This window comes from Leuciscus leuciscus (assembly GCF_965113295.1).
Source record: "Leuciscus leuciscus genome assembly, chromosome: 14".
Classification (NCBI taxonomy): domain Eukaryota; kingdom Metazoa; phylum Chordata; class Actinopteri; order Cypriniformes; family Leuciscidae; genus Leuciscus; species Leuciscus leuciscus.
In genome coordinates, this window is record NC_138738.1 from 7,248,878 (window position 1) to 7,272,387 (window position 23,510).

The 23,510-nt window shown below is 37.7% G+C and overlaps 1 protein-coding gene and 1 long non-coding RNA gene across 9 annotated transcripts in view; one reads left to right on the forward strand and one right to left on the reverse strand.

The window, feature by feature from the left end:
- rap1gapb (RAP1 GTPase activating protein b) overlaps positions 1–23,510 on the forward strand; it is a 57,429-nt gene that overhangs the window by 8,130 nt on the left and 25,789 nt on the right. For 4 of the 7 annotated variants that reach the window (XM_082189610.1, XM_082189614.1, XM_082189608.1 and 1 more), the window contains exon 3: positions 15,031–15,127. In XM_082189610.1, the coding sequence (XP_082045736.1) occupies positions 15,031–15,127 (97 nt within the window). Of the gene's footprint in view, positions 1–9,641; positions 9,806–15,030; positions 15,128–21,489; positions 21,900–23,510 lie in introns of those variants that run through there. The other 3 variants (XM_082189609.1, XM_082189612.1, XM_082189611.1) reach the window with 3 other exon arrangements.
- Positions 706–5,098, reverse strand: LOC309513698. Of its 2 annotated transcripts, none has more exons than XR_014211513.1 (3): positions 4,453–5,098; positions 3,852–4,262; positions 706–850 (listed from the first exon to the last, which is right to left on the reverse strand). It is a non-coding gene; the product is annotated as an uncharacterized lncRNA (long non-coding RNA). The 2 variants fall into 2 exon arrangements; XR_014211514.1 differs by having other exon boundaries at positions 3,852–3,955; positions 4,039–5,098.

Sequence of the window (23,510 nt, forward strand, 5' to 3'; positions counted from 1 at the left end):
CAAACCAATTAGACAAAGTTATCACAAAATACCATTTTTTTATTTAAAACATTTCATATATATCACAAAATAAACATGCCAATGCTGGAAATGATGTGTGAAATTTTTACACATTAATGGGTAAGTTTAGAGACAACATTTTTTGTGTTAATTTTAACTCATTCATTGTGTTAATGATTTTAACAAAGTAAATATGTCAGAGAGGTTAGCACAAAGATGTGTAAACGTGTTAAATTAACACATTATGTGCTGTCCTTCACTGCAAACATTTTTGAAAACATACATAAAATCATAAACAAAACATTAGCATTTGACTAAATGAATGTAGAGTCATTGGTTGTTTAGCTTATACAAGTATTATAATGAAATATCCAACCATTACATTCATAAAACTGCAGAATATAAATACATTAAGCATTCAAAAAGGAAATGTCCAAAACAGGACAAAACACAGTTCTTTTCACAATACAAGACACATAACCCCACCTTAAAAATAATTTCACTTATTTCCAAAAATGTGTTGGATTCATGTACACTGGTGGCCAAAAGAAGTATTTAAGTGGCGTAATGTTCAAGTCACTTTGATGCTCAAGAAACATTTATTATTATTATTATCAATGTCTGACTGTCTACTCCATCTTTTCTACAGCATAGGAGTAAAAGTCATCATCAAAATAATCTTTAAAAAGCCAACACAATGTTTTTGTCCACCTTTGTGAATAAATGAACTTCTCCAAAGGTTGGTTCCTGTTCAGAACTTGATTGACAACATCAGAGTGTTCCCTGGTCTGCATGCGTGCCCACAAACACAAATGAACTCAGTCCTTCAGAGGAGATCCCGGTTCCAAAACTATATGAGAGAGAGAGAGAGAGAGAGAAAGAGAGAATATTAGTGTCACATTATTTTTAACCTCCTTTTTTGTTAATTAGGGGTTCAAGCACGAAGTGCTGAAACCCTATTGTAATTGTACCGATTTTTATTATTATTCTTCTCCGCTAAAACGCATCGTCCAGACCAAACCGTAAGAGCTGGAACCTTGAAACTTGGCCAAATGGTAGTACAAAAATCGAGGAGAGGTTATCAAAATATGACCCCGATTGGCCCATAGGTGGCGCTATAGCAAGCAAAAGTATTTAATCACTAATAACTCCTAGATGGTTCATCGTAGACTCAAGTGTCTTATATCAATGTAATCCTTGGCTCAAGGCGGACAAAACGTATATCTCCGATTTCATTTCCGGTATGCAAATTTTTCCGCTATTTTGAATTTTGTCTAAAACCTACTTTTGCGAACTAGTCCTAGGTTTTTCGCCCGATCGGAAAATTGCAAAATTAACGTTGTGGGAGGAGCCTATTTTACTAAAATGGCTATAACTCAAGAAGTAATTTAGTTAACTTCACCAAACTTGGTACACCTGTGTAGGAGGTCAATCTGAGGTCACAGTAAAAAAATTGCATCGATTGGCCACATGGTGGCGCTATAAAATAAAAAAAACGTATAGACACCTGACCGTTTTTCCGAATGACTTGAAATTTGGTATGCAGTGTCTTGGCCCAAGGGGCCATGTATGTCTAAAAGGATATTGGCGTATCTCGAAAAACATGGCCGCCATTGGCCAATGAGGTTTGAGCACCTATTAACGAAGTCCGCTCGGAACGAAACTCGGTGAGCATGTTTGGCTCAAGCCCCTAAAGGTCTGTAAGAATTTTGAAAGAAATCGGCCACTAGTTGGCGCTAACGAGTTTTAAGGCTCTGTAATCACGTGGTGTTACACTTATTGTCACAAAATGCATATCATTTGATAGATCTCCTCATGCTGAACAACTTTGCCTCAAGAACCATTGCTGTCAATCAAACCGTTCATTAAATATTCACGAACATGTTAAAAACCTACTTTTGCGAACTAGTCCTAGGTTTTTCGCCCGATTGGAACCAGACCAGTCTAGGACAATTCTATGGACTCTCTAGATCAATAATTATCAAAAAAAAGTTGAACTTTTGCATTTTGCGCATGGGTATATTTGGTCATAAAGAAAATGGACGTGGCAAAATGCACTAAAAAGCCTATAAATCATATATAAAAACTCAGAACTTCACAAAAATTGGTGAGCATATGTGACATAACATCATTAATAACCATGCAAAATTTTGTGGAGATCGGACCATAGGTTGCGCTATAACTGTTAAAAAACTTTAAAACCATATATTTCCTATGGTAAATTGCCTGTATTGGCTGTAAATTGTCTTTTCCATCTATGATCATATAATTTTCATATAATAATGTTCAAAACTAGTGCAGTACAATTCTCTGGACTCTCTAGATCAGTAATTATCAGAAAAAGTTGAACTACTTCATTTGGATGGCTATAATAGGGTCCCTTCAAAATGTGGCCTTGACCAAGTGTCCCCGAAAGCTTATATCTTTTAAGATGCTCAGATCTTCTTAAAAACAAGTCAGAACATGTGAAATATCACTCTGAACAAGCATGAGCAATTTCAGACAGATCGGACAAAATTTGCCTCTACAACAGTTAAAAAGGGGAAAATTATATGAATGTAATGGCATATTAAGCCAATAAGTGGTATTTTACTGCCCCCTGCTGTTAAAAAATAGTCATTTTGTCAATTCATATTTAGACTTTATAAAATCCCTCTTTTAACATTTACAATCACATGTAGTCAGAATTCATCTATTGACTATTACTACTGACAATTGTGTCACATTTAGAAATGTGATTCCTGAGGGAGACTTGCAGTAAACAGTTTTGATCACATCATATAGTTGAAATGTAGTCTTAGGTTTCTGAATAAATTTTGAATAATCTGATTAATAGTTTACAAAGACTTTGTGAAATGTTTATAGACCATTCAAATATATTTTCATAATGACATGTCCCAATAGCATTGAAAAAACAACAACATTTGTCTTTGTGTGTGTGTGTGTGTGTGTGTGTGTGTGTGTGTGTGTGTGTGTGTGTGTAAGCATGCATTATGGAGTTAAAATGGAAAAACTGGTTTGCTTTAGTACAGAAAAATGGTGAAAATCAAGAAGTTTAAAGTGAAAGTGAGCCAATAAGTGGTCTTCTACTGCCCTCTGGTGGCCATTCTACTCATTAATGAAGTCTACTCACATATGCTTTTGCATTCATTAGACACTAAAAAATCACTTATATAACAATTACCATTGTAGCACAATCATATTTTGTCAGAGTTTATCACTTAATTTGTACTGATATTTCACATAATTGCTAGCAATGTGGTAAATCATGGTAAATCACGCTAAAAACATGGTAAATCATAATAAATAATACTAGAATGTGGTGTATATCATGGTAAATTATGGTAAATCATGCTAGAATCATAGTAAATAATACTAGAATGTGGTAAATTGTTGTGGGAGGAGCCTATTTTTTACTAAAATGGCTATAACTCAAGAAGTAAATGAGATATCTTCACCAAACTCAGTACACATGTGTATGGGTTCAATTTGAGGTCAAAGAAAAAAATGTATGGAGATCGGACCATAGGTGGTGCTATAACTGTTAAAAAGCTTTAAAACCATATATTTCCCATGGTAAACTGCCTGTATTGGCTGTAAATGGTCTTTTCCATCTATTATGTCAGTGGTTACATGCTTGCTAAATAAATCTTAATAACTTTTGATGCTTTTGTGCTTAAATGCCTTAAAGGCCTTAACTGCTTGAACCCCGATAAATGCTGCTTGCAGCTTTAATTTTTATTATTATTTTCACAAAAACTTAAGAATATATATTTGTAAACAGCTTTTGTCAATAAATAGCATACAAAAGAACTAAATTAAATTATGCCAGATTAAATTTTAATACTTACAAATCCTAAATTCTGTCCAAAAATGCTGAGATGCATAGAAAGAAGTTGAACGACTGAAATAGATGATTTTAGCCCATTTCAGCTTGTCTGCAGTGAAGGAGTACCTGTTTGAGACAAATACACAGTAAGATACATGCAAGAAATCACTGTGTGATGATCGTTCTCCTTCCTACAGTAGTTAACCCACCTGTGCGCTGATATTAGGACCTTCCTAGTCAGGTGGAACTGCAATGGTAGAGTCGCTGGCTAATAAAATATAAAAATAATGCAAAAATATAAACTTAAGTTGTTTAGAATGCTAGATTTGGTCTGAATGAATTAGTGAGAGTTTTACTGCAGTGCTTACCTGGATACATTTAATCTGGTGAGACTGAACAAAGACAATGGTCCATCTTCTGATTGGTTCATTTGCTGTGTAATAAAGTTAGACATAATGCAAAGGTCACTTATTTGATATAAAGTTAGCCAATTTTATAGAGATTTTATAAGATATTGTTAGCTACCTAGTCTGCACCAGTGGCTCAAAAGCAATTTTCACATAGTGTATGCTAATCATTTCAGCAAACTTATCTCAAAATATATCACAAATGGGCTGGCCTACCTCTGGAATCTTGCTAAGTCACTGGCGCGAATTGGCGCTTTGTTGCAGTTGCCTTTAAACACAAAAATGGAAGTAAATATTAAATTCCATAAAAAAAAAAAAAACTATAATATGGTATAGTTTGCAAACTAATGCTAAAACTATAAAGGTTCTCATCAGTAGGCCAACATTAGGATATAAACAGAATTTCACATTAGTTTATTCACATTTATTGTTAATGTAAACGCGTTGCTCGTTGGCATATTTTAACTCGACAATTCAATAATCTAACAAAGTGTGTAAAATGAAACGTTAGCTCAGTTTACCATGGTAAAGTTCGTTACCGCCATGTTGACGACGAGTAACGTTAGGCTAACGTTAACGTTATAACATACGTTAAACTGGGCACAATCCTGTCAACATACACAGAATGTTTTTTTTGTTTGTTTGTTTTTTTACCTTGCTTGCTGATCTCTCTCTCGGTGAAGTGAATTCCGTCTCTTCCCCGGGCCAGACACGAACGTCGCGATCCAACAAAAGACAGACCCCATTACCTACACTGGATGTCTGTCTGACGCGACACGACAAATCCCAGACAGTGTAGTGATGCGCCGCGGCCGTTATATTTCAGACGTAGTCCGATACGAGTCCAAGCGCTCGCACTAGTTCTTACAAGGGATAAACAGGTTTGCATTTAAAGGTCCGGTCGCTTCAATGTGTCCAATATAGACAGCCTCTGGCTATTATAGCGTTGTAGACACGTGGTCATGGTGTAAGGCAAAAAATTAGGAAATAAAAAGCACGGTGGAATGGTGCCAGCCAGAGAGGCAGTTACGTCAAATACAGTAGTATACAGCAAATTTAAAAAATACAGTAAGTCTCTGTATGTGGTGTTAGACGTCACAGAAAATTCCCATGATGCAATTGGAAACACAGTTATTTACTGTAAAGAGAAATAGCAGTATAATACTGGGGGATTTAAAGTAAATAACTGTAGAAATTACAGAAAAGTCTAACAGTGCTGATAATGCCAGATGTCTTATGTTACTAGTAAAAAGTGGCCTACAAATTATTTTAAATATATCTAGTCAGTGACAGAGTGCAGGCATAATTGTCTAAAATAATTCTGTATATTCAGCTTCATAATCATGAATATTTGTATTCTGGTGTCACCATTGTCCTGTGCGTTGAGTTACCAGCACCAAGTCCAAGCCTAATTCATTTCCACTCCCAATATAATACCAAAGTTTGTATTTGAATCAACAGTAGCCTACATTTTTTGTTAACATTTTACCATTTGTCTTGGAGTATCGCAATTATATCGCATCATAAGTTCAATATCGTGATATTTATCGAATCACACCCCTAGTTTGTCATATTCAAAAATATCATTATAAAGTAGTAGTTTTTTACTCCCCTACTAAAATGTAATTTTTAAAATGCAATGTCCATTCAGACTGTTTTTAGTGTAAAACTAGCCAGGTGAGAAAACCAACTGAAAGATTGTGGGTTTCCACCCACTGTTGTCACCTGATAGCCTAGTCTGAGTTGAACTGAAGGGGAGTTTTCTTAAAGCTCAAAATCTTTTTTATTGACTGTTTTAGTGTATTGTTGCCTTAGTCTGTTGATAGCTTTCCTTGGTTGATGAATTCTTCTGATGATAATTATTTCTGAATGTAGTAAAGGATCCAGATTAACAACATTTGCTAGTTGGAATATTTTTAGCCAGACAGTGATTGAGAGACGGGAGGTTTAAACCTGGGAATGGGAATTTGAAAAAAGACCTGCTTCCTGTCAGATTTATTTTGGAAATAATTCCCATGACACCAAAGTGAGCCGAGAGCCTGGATAGTGTCGTGTCAAGATCAGACAGTTTGTTTGGAAGGATTCTTGTCAGTGAATATTCATTTCATCCATTTATACAAAGAAAAAAGTCAAGATATTGTTCCAAAAGCAGACAAAATTTGGGGCATATAATTCCAGTAATTTTCCAATTCATTTGCATAAATTACTTAATCAAACAAACTTTGTATGGGATTATTGTGTTTATTTGTAACTATATTTTCAGAATCAGAATGAGCTTTAGGCCGTGTGTCCACCAAAGCGTTTTTTCCCGCGGCTAGCATATTTTTCCAATTGTTTTCAATGGGAGCGCAGCGATCCTCACTGTCACTTCATACCCAGCCTTCCAATCACAGTGGAGGAGGGGCGGGACAAATACCACACCGACCAACCGCCACATTCTGCTTGCACAACGTCAACAGATGACAACAACAAGCATAATAATGGAACAAAATCATTTAAAACAAGAGCCAGAGCAAATATTTTACACTGTAATGACATTTTTATATAGAAACAATACAGAAACAAGCTGTGAAATGAGATACTAGTGACAGTTCCGTGGATATTCCATAGCAAGCAAAGCATCTTAACTTTAAAAACGCTGCGCTGCCAAAACCCTCTCACTTAGGGGTTTTCAGCATAGCGCCTAGCGTTTTCAGATGGTTAAAAACGCTTTGTTGGACACATGGCTATGTTTACACATACAAGGAAGTTGTCTTGGTGACAGAAGCTTCCACAGCACAGACAGAAGGACAGCGACAAGACAGATAATACAAATATGTACAAATAGACAATGTGTGAATGTGCATTATGTTATATACAAATGTAAGGGAATGTAAATGGTGTGTTGTGGTGTGGTAAATATAAGTATGAATACTGTTTTGTATTGCACATTTGTTGCCCAGTGGGGGCATTTAACTGATTAATGGCCTGAGGAAAGAAACTTTACTTGTGCCTGGCGTGTGTACTTATGCTCAGTAGGGATGTGCACATCGACTAATTTGACAGGCGTTCAAATGTACGTTTTCCAACTAGTCAAGAAGTAAGAAACCCTCTAAAGACTTGTGTGTGTATATTATGATACATCTGAGCACTTAATCTATGAATCAAACAGTCAAATCCCATAATAAACGCAGCTAAACGCCACACACTTGGAGAATAAAGCTCATTCTGATTCTGATTCTGAAGCTATCACACCTATGTGCATGCCCTGAATATGGTTACGCATGGCTCTAGTGGTATTATGCCAGTTTGAAATGGCACAGCTTACATAAAACTTTTCTGTTTTATTTCTAATTTAAATACTCTCTTTTGCCTTTTGAGCGGTCATTTCTGTGCTCTCCGTGACTGACACGAAGAAAACACATCTGAGGTAAAATAAAAAGATTAGGCCCTACCTCTTAAGGTATTATTTTTCCAGGTGTTTTATTTTAATGTGCCATTTAAAATGCTTTTAAATATAAATTTAACAAAGTTCAAGGCACAGGGAAGAAGGGGGTACCGGTGAACGGTAAACGGAAGTTTTAAAATAAATGAAACAAAATAAACGGCAGGTGCTTCATAGCCGAGTGCTGCCAATACATAGACAAAACGCAACGTAAATGTCCCAGGCCTAAGTCTTCTCTCGTCTTCCACTGCCATCTCTCCTCCTCATATCCTTCAGAGCTCCTGGGAATCCAGACTGGTGCAGCGCACAGTGGCTTTAATTAACACTCGTGCCACTCCATTTCCACGGCTCGCGCCCTGTTTTTCACAGTAACAATAAAATGACATTATTTTGACCGATAAAATCTTGTGTATTTTCTTCCGTGTAATCGACTATCGTTTTCAGTGTCGACTAGTAGCAGCTGTACCGTTAAGTCGACTAGTCTTGCACATCCCTATTGCTCAGGGCTCTGTAGAGCCGGCCAGACGGCATCATTTCAAAGAAGAAGTGGCCTGGATGTGTGAGGTCCAGAGTGATTTTGCCTGCCCTTTTATTCCCTCTGGATGAATACAGTTCATGGAGAGTGGGGAGGGGTGTACGGATGTACTCTCAGCAGTCCAAACCATCCTCTGTAGTCTTCTGATTTTGTAGCTGAGCCAAAGCAGACAGTAATGGAAGTGCAGAGGGCAGACTCGATGACTGTAGTAGAGCTGCATCAGCAGCACCATGTGGTAGATTGAACTTCTTCAGCTGGCGGAGGAAGTACAACCTCCGCTGGGCCTTTTTCACAGTGGACCAACACCAACAAATCTCTAGATACTAGCTTTAATCTATTTTTGATTGATCCAGTATGACCTGATACGTCCCATGACATGACAAAAAGAAAACAACACCCAGTTCTTTTCATTTCCATGGTCAGTTATTCTAGCCCTTGAGATTGGTTTTGTTTGTTAACCTGAAACCTGTCCCAGACCCTCCTGCTGTGGGCAGAGTTAGAACCATTTATGGAGTGAATACTTGAAAACAGGTTTGACTTCTCTACTTCTCCAAGAGCCAGGGGTGAAACTTCAACAGTGTTCATACACAAAGAACTCAACGATCAGGTGGACGTCTCAGATCTGAGTCTCTGTCTGTTTGGTAGTGGTGCAACGGATCATCATCGATCCGTGATCCGTTCGGATCAATATCTTCGGTTCGGCACTCACGTGATCCGCGGATTGATTGATGAAAAAAAAGTTGTGCGCATGTTCAGTCCACACACAGCGTGGTCATGGCGAGCGTTATGAACCGCAGAGAGCGTGACGCCTCATTCGCGCCGCAAAACCTCCAGACGTGCGTAAACGCGTCTTTACATTGACTTCACATTGAAATCACTCGCGCCAGACGCTCTATTCGCGTTTGGTGTGAACGCAGCATGGGTGACGGCGAGAGAGAAAGAGTGCCTGCGAGTGCGAGCGAGCAAGGTAATACGTTGTCAAATATGTTTAAACTTAAATGAACTACACAAGTAGTTATGTCTCTTTGTATTAATTTGTCCTGTTATTGACATAGGCCTAATGCGCGTCATTGACAAAATGCGCAACCAGATGTTCGAATAATTCAAATATGTGTTTTTTAGAGGGAATATTCGAACGTCATTTTTGAGCAATTTTGACAGCCCTATATGACAGTGGAAACACATAAAGCATTGGTCCATGTTTAAAGGAAGGAGATGCCTTTTTATGTTGCACTTTAAGTTGTTTTTCATTAATTATGTTAAAAAGAAGATATTATGCCTTGTGCACTTTAAGTTGATTTTATATATTTTAATTTAACAATTTAAAAGTGTTAATAAAAAAATAAAATAAAATTTTGCTGATCCGAAAAATGATCCGATCCGTGACTCTGATCCGAGAAACGATCCGAACCGTGAGTTTTTTGATCCGTTGCACCCCTACTGTTTGGGTGTGGACAGAAAAGCTTTAGAGAGAAGAAGCCTGGTCCATTTGCTGTTGTCTATTTGCGTGGAGCTGCTGTGCTGAGAAACATGTTGGGGAACTCAAGAAAGGGGAATGACAGAAGGTTTAGCTTTTCCGAGGCTGTTCTACTTAAAGTGCAACACCTTTGGTAAGATACAAATTTGTGTGCAAGAACTTTAAATATTGTTGGGTGATTGTCATCGTAAAGGAAAGTTTTACTTCTCAAGAGATTGATTTTTCATAGCTTAGAAGACCTAATGGAGTTCTCAATTATGTTTCAGCTAACTTTCTAATCTGAGCACAGTAATATAGTTGAGATTTCCTCTGTAACTCATTAGACATTTTAGAGAGTATTCAGTTTCAACTTGATTTCTTTCCATTAGTTAAACCAGAAGTAAATTCAAAGTTGTTAGAGGAAGTATAATGAACTAGACACTGTAGGTTGTAACATTGATAGATGTGGGTCTATTTGACTTCCCAGCATGCACCGTACCATAAATAAATAATGCAGATACTGTCTGTTTTATTGTTTGCTACCTTTATTTATGCTCTTTCTGAGCCACATGTCATGTAACAAGACAAGTGAAGAGTGTGCATGCTGTGTAGATGATTTGCAAATAGGATTTATTTTATTTTATTTTATTTTATTTTATTTTATTTTATTTTATTTTATTTTATTTTATTTTATTTTATTTTATTTTATTTTATTTTATTTTATTGCTCTTAAACCAATCAAGATCTAATTTGATTCTTTTTACTTTCCATAGACATTGTCATGTGTGTTTCCTAGTTCTAGAAGTCTTGGGGTATAGTGGGAAACCATATTGTTGGTGAAAAAAGTATTGTTACTGTTACTGTTGCTTCATGAACTGAGGACTGATGGGAACTCTGTGGTGTCAGTGGCTCTGTGAAGGACGTTCCCATCTGAGATGGTCCTTCGGCTCAGTTTGCCTGCAGCTGTGGGACTATTTTGGGATTGGTAGCAAGTCTGTTTGAGGTAGTTTAGAGGGCTGGGTGGGCTAATTGTAGGCTTGACAGATAACATCCTTTTAAAACTACATATAGGCTTGAATTACACACACACACACACACACACACACACACACACACACACACACACACACACACACACACACACAGAATGTTTTAAGTTCAAAACAAGCTAAGCAGTATTGACAGCATCTGTGATATGCGGTCAGTTACCACAGAAAATAATTCGACTTGTCAAAAGTTGTATCTGTAGTACAGCGCTTACATTGGTAATCAATAGGACAAGGCATTTTAAAAGCAAACGTGCAGCTAATATATCTTTTTTTTTTTATTGAATGAATTCACTCACTTTCATATAGTTTCTGTAACTTTACTTTTGACCAGATCATGACCAGCTCTAAGATTAATTTCAAAAGAAGTATTTGTTCATGAATCTTGTAGTTATAGCACACGAGTTGTATGTAATTGAATGACACTTGTGATGTTTTGCTAAACTTGAAAGCCTCAAGCCCTACATATACCTTGGCCGTCTGTGTTCCGCGACAGTCGCTCACTGTCCTTGTGACGTATACGTCATCGGGAGAGTCCGCAGACGTTCGCGCACACCGTCCCTGTGCAGCTAAATTTTTGTGTCCGCGCTGACTGTGTGTACAACAGCGCTTGCCCAAGGTGAATGTTGAGACAGAAGAGACCACTAGGTGGCAACACACAGTTGTGATGCATTGTGCAGTTGTCGAAAAAGAGTGTAGAAAGATACAAAACAACATGCTTTTCCAAGAACAGTAAACAAACCATTGTTTTTGTTTTGGTTCTTGTTCTAAATTTTGCATGCAATGGCGGATCCGCTACTTTTCTTCTTCTATCCGAGCGAATGTCCTGTAAATGCCCTCCGACGTCTTGCAGAGTATAGAAAAGCAAAGTAAATGCTTGAGTATCATTGTGAGCCTCAGTCACCAATCAGGGTCCTTTTGTGTTCCATAGAATAAAGACAGTTTAATGGGTTTGGAATGACATGAAGGGTGAGTAAATCAATTGTCAGGTTTGAGTGGACTATTTTTTCAGCCAAAAGGAGCACTTTCATCAGCGGAATGAATGAATGCCGGTGGGGAAAGAGAAATATTGCCATGAGAAAGAAAGATTGAAAAATGTCTAAAAAGGTGAGATGAAGAGATGCAAAAACTGGTTTGAAAGCAATAGATTGTGTGCGGATAACCTAAAAAAGGCGAGAGAGAAGAGGAGTGAGTCATGAAATGGTGAGAGAGAGCCAGGGGGAGGGAAAGAAACAGAAAGATTTGGGAGAATGAGAGCGAGAGAGAGAGAGAGAGGGAGGGAGGGAACGATAGGAAAGCGAGAGCTCTGTCCATCACCTGCCCATTTAGTTTGGAGGTGCAGAACAGATTGCTCAGTGCTGATTTGTCGTCTGTACATGCTTACAAGTAAGTAATGTGTCCCACTCTCTTTCTCTCACTCCATCATTAGATCGCCTGTCTTCTGCTGGTGTGTAGCTCAGGTGGTCGTAGTGGGAGGGAGTCAGCTGAGGTGTCAGACTGTGTTAGTGGAGCAGGTTGAGATGAAGACGAGTGAGCCGTGTGTGGGCTTGTTTTGGGGGGCTTGTTGTTGTTTTTGGTAGCGATGTACAATACCAGTTTTTGGTGTGTAGTGAACATACTTGTAATTTAGATTTAAGTGTTTTTAAGATGTTTTTGAACTGTTAACTCTTCTAATTACAACATTAAATACAGGACTCAGTGGCTGATTACCAAATTAAAAATGAAAATACATTATTTGCTTTATGATATTTGAACAGTTTATACATTCTGTTAGGAATATCATTGGCATCTTTAGATTTTGCATGTGAGAGTTTTAGTAAATCATCTTGATTTTCTGTGTTTTTTACATAGATCAGTGATGTACTTTTAGTGATGATTTAGGATTGTGTTTTCTTTGTGCTTTGTGTATTTTTGCGAATTGAAAAGAAAAGAAAGTACAGAGTTTCTTCAGGTCATCTAATTATCATGTTTAGTCATGATTTTCTCTTAATGTACACTCTGTTCTGTAGTTCTTTGCTAGTGTCAGATAGCTTATTGCTAATTCATGTAAACGCAGTCAAATTCATTTGTATTAGCAGGTGCACCTGACAGACCCAGTGAGCAGCTCTGCTTTGCATTTTCTGTGTAAATCCTGTAACTCTTTCTGCCTCCAGGTTTCCCTGAGTCTTTCCTAACCCTTGCCCTATGTAGGTCTTAAATGGGTCATATTATACTTTTTAAACCATCTTGTTGCTCAGTATATAGAGCATAGCACTGTCAACGTGCTAAGTTCATAGGTTTGATTTTTAAAGATCACGCAATGTAATATGTATTCCCTGAATGCTCTTTAAAGTGTGTGAAAGTGTCTGCCAAATACATAAATGTCACCTTAAACAGACACAACTTTTAATACCATTCAAAGGTTTGGAGTTGTTAAGATTTTTTCCAAGTTTTTGATAGAAGTGTCTTATGTTCACCTATGCGACATTTATTATATCAAAAATACAGTAATACAGTAATATTGTGAAATATGTTAATTTAAAATAGCTGTTTCTATTTTGAGATGTGTGTGTGTATATACGTGCGCATGTGGGTGTGTGTAATTTATTCTTATGGCAAAGCTGAATTTTCAGCAGCCGTTACTCCAGTCTCTAGTTTCACATGATCCTTCGGTTGACTGGACTCTGTTATGATTTGCTAACCTCTTCAAATGTGAAATGGGTTGCAGATTTACTATCAGGTGCAGGGACATCTTTATAATGTGCTTTGAAAGGTTATGCAGAGCAGTAGGTGCTACACACAGATAGGAACTGCACAATTTAGGTGAGCATTTGTGAAATGGATCAGAAAAGGAAAGATGAATTAAATACGTTTTAGAGTCTTCTGCTGTAATGTTCTTCTTCAAAAATGCAAATGCCCACTCTGACTGTCTCTATGGGAATGTCATTGGCATTATGTGTGTTGTATCAGCCTCTTGTGTCACATCTCCGTCATGCTCGGCTGATGTGCTTTGACAAATCAACAGCTTGTACCGCTGTCAAAACTTCCCAACGACTTCAGGGGCTTTTCAGCACATAACCTGCCATCAGGCTAATGAAGTGAGTCAGCCCTGGCGATCCTCAAGAGGTAAAGATCTGACAAAACACTGCTGCGCCTTTGGTGACTAGACATGACGTTGGTGGCATCTGACATCCCTTTCAAGATGCGTCTCAGCCACTTACAAACCCAAATGCCTTTTTGTCCTGCTGTCTAGGGTGACCTAAGTTTAATTTGGTTTTTAACAGTATGCAAATTGTCACTGTTCAGTGTTCACTGCAACATAAGCAGATGCTATGAAACTCTTTTGTTTTTGAAAAAACCTGCCACTCTGACTCCTTGGAATTGTGTAAAGTCAGCCAATAACATTGGAGTTTGCCGTTTTGAGAATCTCTTGCCATTTTTGCATTCAATATACATCAGACAGTGTGGGCTTGCAACCTAAAGGTTTATTCAACACCAACTGTGAATATATTGCTGAAGGTCGCCCTCCAGAGGTCTCTAGAGGGCATCTCTCATTAAATGCTTTTCAATACTTTCAAGCTGGATAGTATTTTCCAGGTATTTTAGACCAAAACTCTATCACATTCATTCAAACTTTGCAGTCCTGTTTTCTCATTAACTGTTGGACAACCTCAAGCAAAATTCAATGTAATAATAAAGTAATCATCTGGCTTCGGTCGAGATGGATGGATCATCATCAACTCGTAAAACAAAGCAGTAAAACCGATACGTGCCTTCAGAAAGACATTTGTATTTGTCCAGAATGGCATGGAGGAACAGATTGTGTGCCAAATGGCAGGGGAGTTTTAATTGATTTAGGGTCGGCAGTTAAAAGCTACGTGAGCTGAGAATATTCGATGTGATGTGAAATAATGTGTTTGCACCACTGGCTTGAGTCAAATTACAGGCCAACGGAGGGAGGGAACAAAAACTGAGGGCTTGATTCTACTCCATGCGGAGTGTGTCATTGAACCGTACTGCAGTCTGCATTCTCACACACACACACACACACACACACACACACACACACACACACACACACACACACACACACACACACACACACACACACACACACACACACACACACACACACACACACACACACACACACACCCCACCTGTGTCTCTTTCGGCATCTTGTATTGCATACTATTACTAACAAATAAATTCCTTCTCAGCTGGAGCAGTCGATTATACCGAGCATTTCTAATTTGATCTTCAGACGAACACTTGTGACAAAATGTGAATGATCTGATTGCCTTGAGTTGTTATGGAACATGGTTTAGTTCTGAGGATTTTTGTTTGTCCACAGGAAACAAGATGGCCGAATCCCGCGAATATCTGACCCGTTAGAACGTCCTGGTTTGGTCAAGTCCTTTCCACCATCATCTGCTCCGACTCTTCTAAAGGTTTGGCAGATTTTAACATTTCACTCCTCTTTCCTCTAATCCAGTTATATTCCAGCATGGCCTTAGGTTCAGTCGGAGAAGTGGTAGGAATATCAAACAACTGCCTTCTCTAATTTTTTTCTTCCTGCTGTTCAACTGTCTTTCCCTTTTTCCTTTGACAACCAACTATTGCAAATAGATAAGCTGCTTCTTTTTGTGTGTGTGTGTGTGTGTGTGTGTGTGTGTGTGTGTGTGTGTGTGTGTGTGTGTGTGTGTGTGTGTGTGCATACTACATGTATCCAACTTTCTTTTTTATCTTTTTAATTGTTCTGTTTTCTATGGAAGACTTGATTATTGGAGTGCCACTAAAAAAATAAAAGGATGAAATCAGTCATTAAATTATTCAGTAACTTTGTTTTAAAGAAATTAATTATTTTATTCCGTAAGGATGCATATAACTGATAACATTTATATTGTTACTATAGATTTTTATTTAAAACTTTCTATTCATCAAAGAATGCTGACAAAAGTGTATGATTCCCACAAAATATTAAGCAACACGACTGTTTTCAACATTGATAATAATAAGAAATATTTCTTGTAGATTTATTTTAGAATGATTTCTGAAGGATCATGTGACACTGAAGAAAATTATTCACAATATTGCTGTTTTCACTGTATATTTGATCCAATAAATGCAGCCTTAGTGAGAAGAAGAGACTTACAAAAACATTAAAATATCTTACTGAGCCTGAGCCTTATTTACTGAGTGTAAATAAATCTCTTCAAATTGACAAGTATAGATACAGTACCAGCTTGATTGGCAAATAGATAGAGATAAGCATGTGTGGAAAAAAACATATTAGTATATAAATGTATTATTTTATGAATTCATAATTGATTCCTTCATTGTATTTTTAGACAGCACTCCTAATCCTCCATAGAAATGATCCTTTAGTAATTCATGCTTAAGCATGTGAAGTGTGTAACCAGATAATTCTGCGCTAGCACTCAATTTCCCCCTCAAGGACCAACATCCAATTTTAATTTTAGAAATTATACTTTGTTGAGGAACTGAATGCTAATGTGATCCAAAAAGAAATCCAAGCTCCTCCAGGCATCAAGATCTCCAGATGAACCACAAATTAAAGCACTTCAATAGCAGTGGCACCTTTTAGTGTGAGCTGAACCGGTGGCGGTTCATTACTGGACTTTCCAGGGAGGCTGTAAATACATTTTTGGGGAGGCTCAGCCTCTCTCGCCTCTTCTGAGCGACCACTCTTTTGGCTGTTAATATCAGTTGTTGAATAAGACTTTAGCTAGTTTTATTAGCTGAAGATGAGCCATTGTTTCTCCAATGCTTGCTCTTCTCCTGGGACACCTATTCCCCTTATTTAACACCCAAGTGCTTTTTAATTGAACTCATCTGTGTCTCTGAGCAGCTCTGAGAGCCATTAGCACAAGGGCTTCTGGGAACCAGGAGGATTGAAGTGTCCGTGTTTAGGGATGTCCTAGAATGATTAGCGTCCCGGTGGTATTTTGAGCAGTAGAATAAGATTAGCTCATTCTAGATTGTGCAGTTAAGCATTTATGTATTTCACCAAGTGTCTTATAATGCGAGATGCTTATACTGTTCAATCAGCTCAGCATCTCTGTAGAGCCACACCGGGCTTATAAAGGCTGTGAATTTAGTTTCTGCATGATCCAAGTAAAATTGGATTGTAAACAAGTTACCGATGCATTTTTTTTAATTCAGTGTTTATTTTCTGTAGATTATGGACTTTGCATTATGGTATTGTTGTATTCCCTGACTATGAATAGTAAGCAATATTGTGTGATTCCCAGGCTATTAATAGTAAGCAATATTGTATAATGCAAAAGTAAGATTTTGTTGTACACAGAGTCTGCTGATTTGGTACAAAAAAAATCTTGTAAATGGGTTCTTTTTAATATCTCAGTTGTTCCCTTTGAGAACAAATGGAGACTTTTTAAATGGCAAATGTTTCATTATATTTATTTTTGTGCTCCTAAAAGCATTAAATGGACTCATTTCCCCCTGTCTGCTGCCTTTCATGTCACAGTTCAAGATGGACACTAATACATGGAATGGAAATGTGTGCATCATTTTCCTGCAGTGTAATTCCTCACTTGTCTAAAAAAAAAACCCCTCACCAGTGTTGTTGTTGTTGTTAACTAAAACTATTAGAAATAATTTTCATTAATTGAAATAACAAAATATAAAAATTAGATTTAAAAAATGTAAGCTTAAAAAAACGTTTAAAATTGTTTAAATAAGTTGAAGTACTAAAATTACTGAGTGCAATCTGAATGCAGTGCGCCTAAATCTAGCAAGAGAACAGAACAGGGGTGTGTTTCCCAAAAGCATTGTAAGGCAACTATGGCCGCAAGTTCTGTCGTTATCAGTGTAGTTCAACGAGTCTGTGTTTCCCGAAACCATAGTTCCAATGAACATTCGCAAACAGCATCGCAAAGTTGTGTGGTTTGAACAAAAGCTCTCGACCTGTTGTTAGAAGGAGAGTTTCTTGTTTTCATGACATGTGGACTTAATAAATCCTTATCTTGAGCAAAACAAGCAACATCTATATCTTTTATATCGAATATATACACATTTCATTTACGTCTTTTAGTTTGACATGCGCAGTTTTTGAAGAGTGCGCATGTGCGAACGTGCTCTAGTATGTAAGAAGGAGCCTATGATTGAATATGGAAATAAAGCAAAATAACTGAGAAAAATTAGAACTCATCCTCAGATGCCATGTCCGTAATTTATAGCAAAAAATCTGGAAAAGAAAGTTCTCAAAACGAATTATTCGGGAAACACTCGTGACACGCTAGTTGATTTCTTCAACGATGCATGGTACTTGTCACAAGCACGCCAGATCCCTTTGCACCTCCTCTCCACTCACAATCACCAGAGTTCTGATTACCATCATCTGTAACAACGCAATCAAGGACACTACTTATTCTTCTCTCTCACACACTTCTTTGTCTGGTCTCATCCATTTCACTCGCTCTGCTGGACTTGACAGACTCTGGTGATCCGTATTCATCTGCATCCTCTTCTTCGTTTGATGTATAGGTATCCTGGAAGAGACAAAAGCTTCTTGTTGAAGTTAAGCGTCAGTTTTGTTTTGTTATACCCTACGTTACTGTTTTGAATTCCTTCTGTGGATACTCTAATAAAACTCAGAGTGATAAACATATCCGTGTGGACAATACTATGGTAGTAGAAGAAAGCACAGAAACAGGAAAGGTAAATTAAGGGCACTGAGGGCAAGATAAGGACTCGGATAAGAAAAGAAAAAACAACAACATCCGAGGTTTGGGAATATATTGGATACAGGAGAGATGATGTATCAGGGCCAGATAATTTGCAAGTCCTGTCAAACTATCATTATGGCAAAACAGAGTATTAGGGGCCATTCACACAGAATGCATTTTTGTGGTTAAAAACATGAGATGCAGGTCTAGAGATGCATTTCTTAAAGGTCCCATGACATGAAATTTTCACTTTCTGAGGTTTTTTAACATTAATATGAGTTCCCCTAGCCTGTATATGGTCCCCAAGTTTCTAGAAATTTCAATCGGTGTAAATCGAGCTTTTGCTATCTTTCTCTGCCTTTGAGAAAATGGAGGCTCATACGCGCTGATCTTGAATCTCCTCCTTATGACGTCATAAGGAGGAAATGTTACCTCCCCTGTCTCTGCTTTGCCCGCCCAGAGAATATTTCTCGCCCATGAGAAAATGCGCTAGGAAGTAGGAACGCGCGCGCGCGCGATTTTAGTTTGTCCACGAGAGATATCATGGCTTTTGAGCAAGCGAAGCATAATAATTGCTCAATAATTGGATGTACAAATGAACACCGAAGGGTCAATACAGAGCTGGGCTTGCTGAACGTCTGAAACTAAAGTCTGGATCACTCTCTTTGACTCAGCTACACACCTCGGACAAGTAAGTCAACTAATGATATATAAGTGTGTTGCTTTACTGTTTATGGTTACCTAGATTGTTACACGTAGAATGTGGCTGTCACATTAGCTATGCAGCTATGCAGTTTATGTGTGTGAATACACACACTGTAACGCGAGTGTTGTACACGTCTTTGTTATTTGGATAACCGTTTTCCTGTTGGTTATATGGCGCGCGCGATATCCGCATTTCAAGATCGCAGAGCTTGATGTAATTGTAATAAGATAAATTACAGACGTTACAGATCTCTCATGAAAAGGCAACAGTAGGTTAGCGTTAGCTACATGATGATAACTGTAAACCATCCGAATAAAGTACCGTATCCAGACATAATATTTTAAACTAACCATTCGGAAACGTCCTGCTGGAGCCGCTGAGTTGTAACTTCTTCATCCGTTGCTTCTCCATCTGGATCAGATTCTGGGTCAAACTGAAATGCTTGAAAGACTGCGTGTCTTCGTGCCATTGCAATATATCCAACGTAAACAAACATGCATGGTACCGTTGCGCAAGATGGTCAAGGCCACACCCACCCTCCACCTTGCGCCGCCTTTCTCCTCCTCATTATCATTTAAGGCTACAGACACCGAAACGGCCTGTCTGAAGGAAGCTCATTCTGGGACTGGCTTGAAGGGGCTATAATTCTGCACCGAGGCTGAATTTTTGGAAAGAGATTTCAGATACAGTACCAAGGACCACTAAGGACTATATTAAAGCCTACAAAAAGTAGCATGTCATGGGACCTTTAAAAGTTGAACTTGAGGGCAATGCAGTGTCATGCACTAGATGCTACAAACGATATGAACGCAGTGGTTAAAGACGTCCGTCTAGCGCATGTTTACATAAAGAAACAATGGCACATTCCGAACCAGGTGAACATTATAGTATATAATACAAGAATAACACTGAACCTGAATGCAGAACTTGCATAGTAGATTTGATATTGTTTTATTATCTTTTCCGCCAGATGAGCAACTGCCATCGAAATCCAGGTATTATAGATCTTGTTGGTTGATGACGTCACGTTTGCTGACATGTCTTTGGAGAGAGGTCATGTGGTTGAAGTTAACCATAGGACATAAATCATTTACAGAACTATTAAGTGTCCTGCTTCTCAGATTTTTCTCCTTAGACAAATATGCTAGTAATATATAGTAAACACCTCTAGAGTTTTAGAAGAGATCTTAAAAATGTTGCAAACGGTGCCAAGATTTCTGAGATTTAAAAAAAACTCAAAACATTTCTCGTCGGCTATGCTATCCACATTAATTATACAGCTCTGTAATCTTACTGTTTGTCAACAATTGTCTCGTTCCTGTCTATTTTTATTTGTCCTGCTTAATTTTAGGTGAAACTTCTGAGATGAAGTTGATACTTTAAGTGCAAATAGATCTGAAAAGTCTCTGAGAAATAACATTTTTCTCCTCTGGGATCAGACATTGCATAGAAACCTCAGAGGAATGAAATTCTGGCTTCCCCAGACTGATTCCTTCCTGAATTTGTAAACACCTGGATCCTGGGAATCATCCTGGCAGGGATGATCCTGGAATCAGAGGTTTTGGATGATACGTTAGATTCCCCCAAATCCCAGAGTAATAATAGCATTCAGACTGGATGGTTTTACCACAACAACACCATTGAATGTAAAAGATATTAGAAAACACAGAAGTTCATTTTGAACGAGGCTTCTATCCAACTCTATCATCGTAACTTGGCTTTGGTTGCACATTATTCACTTTTATAGACATTTTCGAAGCTGTTTTTTGTCATTCTTGCCATACTACATTCTCACATTAGGGTTTTTAAACCGCCTGCCTTTCATGCTGTTGTATAATACTGTGTGGGAAAATGCATTATAGTTGTGCAACTGTGGCAACAGGAAATCATATTATCTCTCATGAACTCTGCTCTCATGTCATCATTATGATATACCATTGTACATTTTTAGTCTGATTTTAGCAGTATTTCTGACAGACAAACTGTAATGGAATGGGAAATATTTGCATTTATATATTATATTAGATATTTGGGGAATTAAGAATGAGAGGCTTGCATATTACAGCAAATGCATTGCAATCAAACCTCACCCGTTTCCGCTATTGCACTAACCTCTTGAGGTCATCCAAAAGTCAAAGAGTTTTCACAGACTCGCTTTAGAAATCATGCAAACCTTCACAAGCCAGTCGATGGGTTTTTTCAAAGTTTTCAAAAGAGCAGTTTGGCATTTTGATAATTGTTGAATTCTGTCAGCATTTTGGACATACAATTGAATTGCAATTTAATCCTATGTGGTTTAAGGTGTTTTTGGGGTCCTTGAGATGTTTTGAGATGCCCTGACATTTGTGCTTTTTTCAGTTGCTTATAAACATATTAATTATCAAAAATAAAAATAAATGTGCATGTCATTGTCCTTTGGCTAGTAAATCTGAGGGGGCATGTGTGGTTTGAATGAGCATGATGCTTCTGTACTCACAGCCTCACACACACACACACACACACACACACACACACACGTGTCAGTTACCGGTGATTTCCTTCAATAAGAGTTTCGTATGGCACACTTGACTGATACGGGAAGTTGCTGCAGATTGAGGAAGCTATCGGTCTTTTTCTTGCTTTTCCCGCTGCTTTTCTCATGAGCAGAACATATGAAGATTGAGAGAAAGAGTGTTTCGTTGCAGGTCACAGTTGTGTGTTTCTAAGGGTCCAGCTGATTTAATTGACTTCATCATGGCTAAGAGTATGTACAGGTTTCGCAGTCCAGCACTCACTGCCATGCACCACCGCAGGCGGTTCAGCGATGTAAGTAGACTTTATAAACGCGTGAGAAAAAAAAATATCAATCATAGTGAAATGTGTGACTTTATATAAATGTGTGTGCTTGTATAAAAAGACCAAGGGTTAGGGTATAGACATGTAATAGTGTAAATGTGTGATTGTGTTTCTGTTTACTGGAATGTGTGCTGATGCTTTACTTTTAATTTCGTTTTTTAATTCTCATTATTGTAAATGATGATTTTTCCTCTCATACTGCAATTCAGTAATGAGAATCATGCTGTCTGGACACAATTTAACAGATATTATCATGATGTATAAATGCTTCACAATTTAAATAATATATTATTGTTGAATTCACAAGGAACATTTTTTTTGTCCATTTAAGGGGAGAAATTGTCATGAAAAGGTCATTTTAGATGTCAGTTATTGACCTCTTGATTGTGACCCAGTACAAAATGAAAAGATAAAAGTAGATTTGTATTATGATTTTAAATAATATGATTTTGTTCAGCATCTGATAAGGGTTTCTCATTCATACATGCTTGCATAGGATCCGTACAGAGTGTACTGTGCAAGATCGTGATGAAATAATGTTATAGGATGTCTTTGTTGAGAAAGAGTTCTCACACTTATGTTGAGAAATGTCAAGTTCACTGCTGTGTCCAATTCGTTGATTCATAACAGTTTGTGAAATTAACTTAAGAAGTAGCATTTCAATTTTTCAAGTGTGCATTAGCTGTAAATGTCCCCACAAGGATAAAGAAAACCCCTGAAATGACCTCTATATTATGGGACCACCCAACAGTTAATTAAATAAGAGGACTAATTAATGCCTTAATTCAAACTTAAAGAAGTGTTGGGTTATATAAAGTAAAGATAGTTTAACTGGGTGTTTCTTCAACTTCAGGCACTCCTATGTCCCAATCACAGGGGTTTTTATTAAAACTAACAGATAAAAAAAAAAAGCATATGTATTATGTATAATTTACTGCTGTTAATCGAGTTAAGTTTAAGTGTTTTTATTAACATTTATTAAACATTTAAAAGTTTTCATATATTTTATCATTTAAATACTTGTTTAATGGCATCTTTTTATGAATGAAGGCCAGTATCACTGATACTATACAGCTACTGATGTCTCCATGAAAATGATTTTTTCCCCCCAATTTTAAACATTAATTATAGAATTATAGATACAATTTAACATTAAATACAAAAAACATTCATTAGGCTTCAAAAAATATAACAATCCTCCCATAAACTCATAATAAATGTCATATTTTCCTGCGCCTCTATATTTTCCATAATTTTTTCACAACTCTTTACGTTCATTAAAGAATGCTCTTATGAGGATACTCAACAAAATTGACATTTTGGTGTAATTGTGCCATAATGTGGCATAAGCATCTATAGTTGAAGAAACCAGTTAGCTTAATATAAAAACAATATAAATTGTAAATCACTGTGTGTGTGTGTGCGTGCGTGCGTGCGTGCGTGCGTGCGTGCGTGCGTGCGTGCGTGCGTGCGTGCGTGCGTGCGTGCGTGCGTGCGTGCGTGCGTGCGTGCGTGCGTGCGTGCGTGCGTGCGTGCGTGCGTGCGTGCGTGCGTGCGTGCGTGCGTGCGTGCGTGCGTGCG